This window comes from Lottia gigantea, assembly GCF_000327385.1.
Source record: "Lottia gigantea unplaced genomic scaffold LOTGIsca_63, whole genome shotgun sequence".
NCBI lineage: Eukaryota > Metazoa > Mollusca > Gastropoda > Lottiidae > Lottia > Lottia gigantea.
This window is the reverse complement of record NW_008710145.1, coordinates 577,849-586,852: the sequence shown is the minus strand read 5'-3', so window position 1 is coordinate 586,852 and position 9,004 is coordinate 577,849. Positions and strand designations below refer to the sequence as shown.

Genomic DNA, 9,004 nt, shown 5'->3' with positions numbered 1-9,004 from the left:
CCCGATGAAAAATTCTGTAATCAGGTAACCCCCCCCCCCCCCTCCCATAGGCTATGTATAAAATAAATTTGTTCAATACCGTATGGCTTTATAGCTGTAAAAACAGCCATCTTTACAATTAATAGACCTATTCGTTTTCTAAACAATTTCTGTTCGAAATTGATGATTATGACAAGCTCGGGGTTTCGTTTTAGTTAATTTATTCTAAGTTAATAATCTTACCTGAATTATGGTGTTTTCCATAAAGATATATTCACATATGTTATCGAAATTATCTAAAAATCCCTGTAGACATTTTATATTCTCAAACAAAGACAAACAATCTCGTAACAGTTTTACAACGGTCACAAGATTTAATCAGGAAATATTGTCTAGGTAAAGGTTATTCTCTAAATTTTAATTTTAAGGTAGAAATATCCACTTTATATAAATAAAAACATTCTATATTTGACTGTTGTGTGACTGTTACATTCGCCATTCTCCGTATTGTGGGTCATAAAGAATCGTCGGACGTATTTCATTGATTTCAACTGATCTATTGTAACATTCTTAATCATTATAATATTATAATAACCACAGCATTCAAAGCAATAGGCCTATGACACCTATTCAAAAGATGCACAGAACGTTTCCAAGCGCAAGTATTTGTAACCTAAAGTTCTATTTTACCGAAAAGATTTTTGTTCATATAGAACATGTCTGATTCTGTGGTGTCTAAAATAATAAATAATTTCAAATAAATAACACAAGCTATGCCGTATGACCAAATTTAAAAAAAAAAATTTAACATGGAGTTATTATGGATATTTTGCGGTCATCGATAATATTAGTGACATTTTTAAATTTACAATCCTAATATTTATTATTTTATTCTATATAATGTTACGTATTAACTATATCTTTCTTCTTATTTGGGTAAACTTAAGTTTATTAATAATTCATTAGTGAAATGACATGCACGCCATGAGTTTCTTTGTGTTCAGTCAGTCGCTAAGCAATAGGGGAAGTAACTCAGGTATTCAACAGTAAATCAATATTTGGGCCGACTCTAGTAAAGCATTATATTATGCTAATGTATTCCATGCTATTTTTAGAAAGCCTTTTCTCCCTTCCTTTTTTGCATGCCCATTTATGACTAATTTTTTGTCTAGACTTGGAATTTGATGTCTGAAATTGCATTTTGTGAGCCGTTCTTATGTTCCACTTGAAGTAGGCCTATTAGACCCTCCTGTTTCCATTTGTGTCTTGATAGTTGTGCCTGCTTACGTAATTCTTAATTTTTCCTAGAGGGGTATTAAATATTGTGTATTGAGAATGAGCGTGATTTCTGAACTTTGTGAAATAAATCTATGGAGCGAATTTTTTTATATTCTTATGAAAAGGAACCCCGTTTTAATCCTTTCCCATCACACGGTACTTCACTTATGTACCTCTTTATGATCTCAATATTTTATCCACTAAAATTCGACAGGATGATGTTCTAAACCCTATTCTGAGTATTCTCATCAAATTTCATCGCAATCGGATAAATTTTTCAGCTTTAAAACGATTTTTTTGTTGGTAAAAATATTGCACACTTCATAGAAGATGTTCGAATGTCGATAAAAGGGTAACTTCAAAAGTTAACTGAAGGACTGCCCAGGGTAAACTTCCGAGACAATTCATAACAAAACAAACATACATAAGACCATTTCTGAGACGTTTCGTACAGACATAATATAATGTCGCAGCGTGCAAATATTAATTTTTTTGATACTTCTTACGGATCGAATATTTGTTTCGAACAGTTTGGACGTTTCATAGCGTTTCTACAAAATTCCATGAATACTGTAAAGTACCTTACGCTACAAGTAACCGATATATGAGGCCCAAACATAGCACACTTCAGTATCATACCCAAATCAAATTTGATGATCGGAACTGTTTCATTTATTAATACTTCGACCCACAAACATAGCGAATGTCTCTCGAGGACTATGAGCCATCCCAGTGACACATATTGCCAGAAACAGGCTTTCAAAACCAGAATATATCGTGTATAAATTGCTCACACTCTTGTTTCAACTCTTGGCATTATAACCCACAGACATTACCAATGACTCTCAGGGATTATAAGTCACCTGATTGACCTACATGTCCAACAGCGGGCGTTCAAACCAAACATGTGACTAAATCGTGTATAAAAGCCAAATTGCTTACACTTCGCTAAAATACCACTACCAGAAGTGATGTTCATAATTGCCTCATTTTTTAGTAATGTATATCTCAGACATCGATATTGAGCCTCATTGACTATGAGTCACCTCAGTGACCTACATTTCCAGCAACAGACCTTCAAACCTATCGCTATATCGTGTACATAAGCCAAATTTCACTCACTTCAGTTTTATACAACTCTACCGGAAGTGATGATTGGAATTGTTTTAACTTTAACTTTTAGTAATGTAACCCATAGACATCGACAATGACTCCTAGGGCCTGTGAGTCAGCTCAGTGACCCACATGTCCAACAACAGGCCTTCAAAAATATTGCTATATCGTGCATATTTCACCCACTTCAGTATTATACCTCTACCGGAAGTGATGATTATAATTGTTTCATCTTTTAGTAATGTAACCCTTAGACATCGACAATGACTCCCAGGGACTATGAGTTAGCTCAGTGACCCACGTGTCCAACAACAGGCCTTCAAACATATCGCTATATCGTGCATATAAGCCAAATTTCACCCACTTCAGTATTATACCTCTACCGGAAGTGATGATTAGAATTGTTTCATCTTTTAGTAATGTAACCCTTAGACATCGAATATTGTGAGCAATTTATACACGATATAGTCCTCGAGAGACATTTTCTATGTTTGTGGGTCACAGTATTAATAAATGAAACAGTTCCGATATGTTTGGGCCTCATATATCGGTTACTTGTAACGTAAGGTACTTAACAGTATACATGGAATTTTGTAGAAACGCTATGAAACGTCCAAACTGTTCGAAACAAATATTCGATTCGTAAGAAGTATCAAAATTAATATATTTTCACGCTGCGACATTATATTATGTCTGTACGAAATGTCTCAGAAATAGTCTTATGTATGTTTGTTTTGTTATGAATCGTCTCGGAAGTTTACCCTTGGCCGTCTTTCAGTTAACGATTGAAGTTCCTATTTTATCGACATTCGAACATCTGCTATGAAGAGAGCGATATTTTTACGAACAAAGTCGATTTAAAGCAGAAAAAATTATCCGATTGCGATGAAATCTGGTGAGAATACTCAGAATAGGGTCTAGATCATCATCCTGTCGTATTTTAGTGGATAAAACATTGAGATCATAAAGAGGTACATAAGTGAAGTAGCGCCAAATGATCGAAGCTAGTCCTAGTCAACTGGGTGTTTATATCCGGTAGTGGTCTACTTTCAATTTGACTAGTTCAAAATTTTCATGGTCATCATGTATTGATTTTTTGAGGAGTGGTATTAGTAGTGGTTAGAGATGTTCTTATGCATTGACAGCAATTAGCGACTGTTATTATGCCGTTAGATAGATTGATATTAAGACATTTTAGAATTAAAATAAAGACATATATATTTACAACCAATATAGTTTGTGGTCGCTATATTTCATTGACGAAGTATTCATAGACAATAGAAACTGATAGGCATTAGATAGATAATGGCAACCAGTAGGCCTACCGATATACTCAAAAGAGAAGTTTGTGAAAAGAGACTAAACGCTTCGTTTGAAAACTTAAAAGTCAATCAGACAAGTTAAAACCGTTAATAGCCCAAAAACAAGAAAGTAACATCAAAGAGAGGTATGCAGAATGGATGACAAAATATGAAGATTTTCACAACCAGCACGACGAATTTTGTCAAATCCTTGACAAAAAGGATAAACAAACGTACTTTAATGATTACTTTGACGACAAAGATGTATATATCAATAACTTTAAAACTTATAAAATAAAAAAATATTGAAAATTGGTTTGCAAGTGATGAAACTAGGCAACAGTCTGACAATGGCAGTATTAGTCATCATACCAAAGATAAAAACAGTGAGGCTGATAATGGTTTACATAAATCCCATTATGGTAGCCATCGCCCTAATTCTAGTATCCATTCCAGTCATAATAATAAATCCGCCCATGGTAGTCTAAGTCATCACTCCCAATCAAACCACAGCAATTATTCTAGCATTCATATCAATCATCCCTTCATTCATAATAGTCATCATACAATAAATGGTAGACAGGCATCTTCTAATCATGGTAACCAAAGACCACACGATAGAAGACACTCCATCCAAGTACCTGACACATACAGTATAAAGTCAGGATCAATAAACAGTCATCTTATGTCTAATGAATCACAACATTCCATAAATTTTCTTAAACATAAAGGAATTGAACTGGAAGCAAAGGCCGAGGCTTTAAGTACATTTCAGAGGCTCTTAAGCAGCTGAAACATTGATTGAGTCCACTGTGCTGAATTTGAAGAAACCAGCATGTGTTGTAGAAACATTTAATGGTGAATTGACACGCTATCGAGAGATCTTTGATCATAAACAATACCTCACTTAGACCAATATACAGGAGGAGAACCTAATGGCATCGTTAGTTTAAGCTACCTAGATTCACAGAAGAAGATATTAGAAGAGCTGGAGATCAGATATGGAGACAATGAAAGAATAGGAAATAAGTTTTTGGATAAGGCTCTCGAATGGCCAGATTTTAAGTCAACCAATCCACAGGCTTTAGAAAAATTCTAATGTATGTGTCACGGTAGAAACTGAAATCCAGAAGAATTTAAAATTCCCCTAGGACAAAGTCCAATTTTACTTTGTCCTAGTACAAACTCCAATTAGAGTTTCCAAACTAAACTAAAATTAAACTTTGTCCTAGGGTGAACTCAAATTGTAATTTGAGCCTGTCCTAGGACAATTTTAAATTTGACTTTGTCCTAGTGTGAAAATAAAATAAAAACTTAACATCACAATATATAAGCACATAATAGCTCATAAGCACAATATAAGACCACAATGTAAATGTAAATTACATTTAGTAGCAATATTAGCACATTACTTTACAATACAAAAGTCCACATAGTTCACATCACCCTCTGTTTTGACACACACCAACAGTTAAAGTATGACATTTGGTTGAGCAAGCAAGTCCTGCACGTTTACACTGACAACGATTAGTTACACAACTGCCTTTGCAGGAACATACAGTCTGTGTTTTCCAATTGTTATACAACCTGGATGCTTGGATGAGTGTCACTGGCTTTAATGCACTTGGATCCGCTTTATCAAGGTCTGGGAAACTGCTGCTGCTAATTTTTATGAGCTTTTCACCTCTGAAAGTGTCTTTCAGAATGCCAAAACTACAGTAAAGTTCATAACAAGTTGTGATGCCACTCTTCTTGGTATTCCGAACTTTGCAAGGTAAAACTCTAGCGTCTGTGTTAATCCGGTCTGCTTCATGAATGGGCACTCCAACAACATCCCCAACTTCATACTGCTTACACTTAGATACTGCTTCATTGTAACGGGATTGATACTTGCTGGCGGACTTCAAATATTTCCCAGTAACGATTTTCTGACCTTGCTGTGCGGAGTACTTGGCTGTGAGATTGGGTTGGCTTCTGCTAAAGACCACAGCGTGAACTGACCTTTTTGTAGTGGTTCTTCAAATGGGTTGCCTCTCTCAGGAATATGCTGCTTATCATGGTCACTGATGATCTGGAACACCCTTTCATGAACAGTAACTTCTACACCATGCACAATTTCTTGGTTCCTTACCTCAATTCCTGTGGCCACAATACTGCCTTGATGGCAAAGTTCTTGTTCTAGTCTACATTTAACTGCTGGTGTCGTTGAAGGACCTGGTTCTGGGTCTGCTACACTTGCCTGAGAGACCTCTGGTTCAATGTATTCTGATGGTATCATATCTTCATCTGTGAGACCTTCAGCGTCTAGGAGCTCTAACAAGGAAAACTCGGTACGCGGGTCTTGCCCAAATACTCCTGCATATGATGGCTTGTTTGTGGTACTGGTGTTGGAAGTGTTTATAGCATAGTTAACAAACGGAAGTCCCTGAGACCAACCTTGATCAGGATGTTCTTGTAACCACTTGCCTAGTTTCTTCTGAATGTCACCATTTCCACGCTCAACACATCTTTGTGACTGGGGGTGTCTTGGACGACCTTGTAAAATCACCAACCCTGGCCACAACTTCTTCAGTTCACCAATAACCTGGTTCACAAATTCTCGTCCATTACCAGAGTGAAGCAGTCTTGGACATCCAAATAAACAAAAAATCTGAACAAGTATCTCTGCCACTCCAACTGCATGTGTAGATACTAGAGGGTAAATCCAACTAAACTTAGTAAAATGGTCTCGCATGTGCAATATCCACTTGTACTCCCTGTCTGGTCTACTTGTCATGTCTATAAGGTCTATTTGCGCTCTTGTTAGTTAACCCAAAGATATGATAGGCTTACTGGTCTGTGGTTGTTTCAGTGGTTGACGAACACTACATTAATTACAATGGCCATGAAGATCTGAGTTAGACTATGAAAATAATACAAACCGGTTTTCGATATGATAATCGATTTTAGTCCTTGTTTTTCAGATCTTAAAAAGGGTCAAGTTTTTCTTGAATGTGTGGCCTTAACTTAAAAAGCTTGTGCCATACTACATTATATATTTCTGACATTGACAAGTGTTCCAACCACTTTAACTGTTTTTCATATTTTTTGTTTTGTCGGAGATAAAACACGAATAAGATAATCGTTATAACATATGTCGAGATAACCCCGGAAATACCAATGTACACTGTTAACAATATCACGGTTTTTTTATTATTTAAGAAACAACTCTTGAACAAAAATGCAATATTATCTTTCTTACGAATCTGTTTTCTTCCTCATTGTAAACTAGCAAATTAATAGAAAAATGTAATATTTAACAATAAGATTTGCCATTAAATATCTCAGATTGTGTGGTACAACGACGTATTTTATCTAGATTCAAACAGTATAAATCATTTTCATTTTGTCGAAAAAATGCAGCTATTCTCCCAAATCCACTATTACTTATCACTAAAACATCAGACAGACTAAGAATTACTTGATCTAGTATCACTTTACGCCAACCATTGCATACATCAGTTTTATTTGATCTTTCAACATGGAACACTTTACCTGGGACATCAGAATAGACGTCTGGAAATATGGATCTGGCTTTTTCTCGAACAGTGTCACTATCAGTACTAATAAATATTCTATATTTAGAACTGTCATTATATTTTTTATAAAATTGCCATAAAACATTCATATTGTTTAAACTATTTACCACTTTAGAGTCACGTGGAATCGTTGGATTTTTTCCAAGTCGTATCTGAGCACTGATCAATTTTAGTCCTTGTTTTTTCAGATCTAAAAAAGGGTCAAGTTTTTCTTGAATGTGTGGCCTTAACTTAAAAAGCTTGTGCCATACTACATTATATATTTCTGACATTGACAGGTGCTCCAACCACTTTAACTGTTTTTCATATCTTATGTTTTGTCGGAGATAAAACACGAATTCTAAATTTAAAGAAAAATAAATTACTTCTTCTTTATATTCTTGATCTAGATCCATTTCTATCATGGATTTCCTCAACTTGTCGCAATAACCATCTAGAGCCGCAATTCTCTTTGAAGTTTTATTTTTTATTTTATTATTATCCACTATCCAGTTAATTTGATTCGGTTTGAACATTTGTTTTATATCACACGAATCGTTCATTATTACACCAAATTGTCTGTTCAACATAACAGATATAATATATGAAGCCACAATTCCTTTTTGTCTATCACCATATCCTCCACATAAGTTCTTCCCATCACAGATATAAATAACATATTTTGAACTGTTGGCATTTGAATAACTGAAACCTGTGTTCACATCAGACGTTATACCAATATTCATATTCATAATATTATTTGAATACATGTAAATGATGGTCGAAGACGACAAACCAGCTACCAGCAGGACGGAGAACAGTAAATGCTGAATTAAAAAATTTTGTGTGTAAAATTTGCTATTGATCTACCTGCTTAATCTGAATTTCAAGTAGTTTTTGGTTAAGGTCATTGCTTTGGTTAGTTGAAACCTTCAGAATAAGTAGGTCACATATTTATCTGCAATTTGGAGTTTACTTTACTTAAATATGCGTACACCATGTTTCATACACTAACCAAAAGTATAGCGATTTCAAAAAATTGGTCCAAACATCCAGATAAAATAAGGGACACATTCTCTAGATTTTTCTCTATTCATTTTATTTCATTCGTCATAAAAATCACATAAAATCTGTAGTTGTGTCCATGAACAAATTTTGAAGCATTTTATCTAAGTCAAGGGCAATAACTCATCGAAAAATCATCGAGTTCAAACTTGTCCAAGATCTCATCAATATAAATGATCACACCAAATTTCATTAAAATCAGTTGAAAACTGTAGTCTCAATTGTGTTCGCCAACAAATTTTGACGCGTTTTTCCTAAGTCAAGGGCAATAACTCAAAAACCGTTCATCGAAAGATTGTCAACACCGAACTTGTCTAAAATATCATCAATATAAATGATCACAGTTGAAAACTGTAGTCTCTATTGTGTTATAAGCAATGAATCATCATATTAAATTAAATTTAACCTGTCTTGGTTGCATTTCCAAATTTGGTATCTGACCATTAACTCACGGAATAATTACCTGGTATTTTTTTATCCATGTAGCTAACATTCTGAAATAAATCAAAAAAATAAAATTTTGATAAAACATATTGGAGTGTAAAGAGAAAGTGCATCGATTTGCTAGGAAATTCATCGGTGCTAAAAAATGTTGCAAGCAGTCTATTGGTACTAAATAACTCAGTGCAATGTGTATAAGAATTAATAATTTTGCCAATTTCTAGTACACATGTTATGAAACATGCATTATGCTCCCCAAGTACAACAANC

General features: G+C 34.7%; 2 protein-coding genes across 2 annotated transcripts in view; both read right to left on the bottom strand.

Annotated features, from left to right (window-relative positions):
- Nucleotides 1-652: 652 nt before the first annotated feature.
- On the bottom strand, nt 653-5,949 carry LOTGIDRAFT_167019 (hypothetical protein; the record flags this gene model as incomplete). Its single annotated transcript, XM_009064490.1, has 2 exons — nt 653-714; nt 5,673-5,949. 2 exons carry the CDS (start codon nt 5,947-5,949, stop codon nt 653-655), a joined length of 339 nt encoding a protein of 112 aa, XP_009062738.1.
- A 1,017-nt stretch (nt 5,950-6,966) lies between these two features.
- LOTGIDRAFT_167018 (hypothetical protein) overlaps nt 6,967-9,004 on the bottom strand; it is a gene marked incomplete at both ends in the record, with an annotated part of 4,800 nt that continues 2,762 nt past the window's right edge. The window contains 2 exons of the mRNA XM_009064489.1: nt 6,967-8,055; nt 8,746-8,787. Coding sequence (XP_009062737.1) covers nt 6,967-8,055; nt 8,746-8,787 — 1,131 coding nt within the window. The remainder of the gene's footprint in view (nt 8,056-8,745; nt 8,788-9,004) is intronic.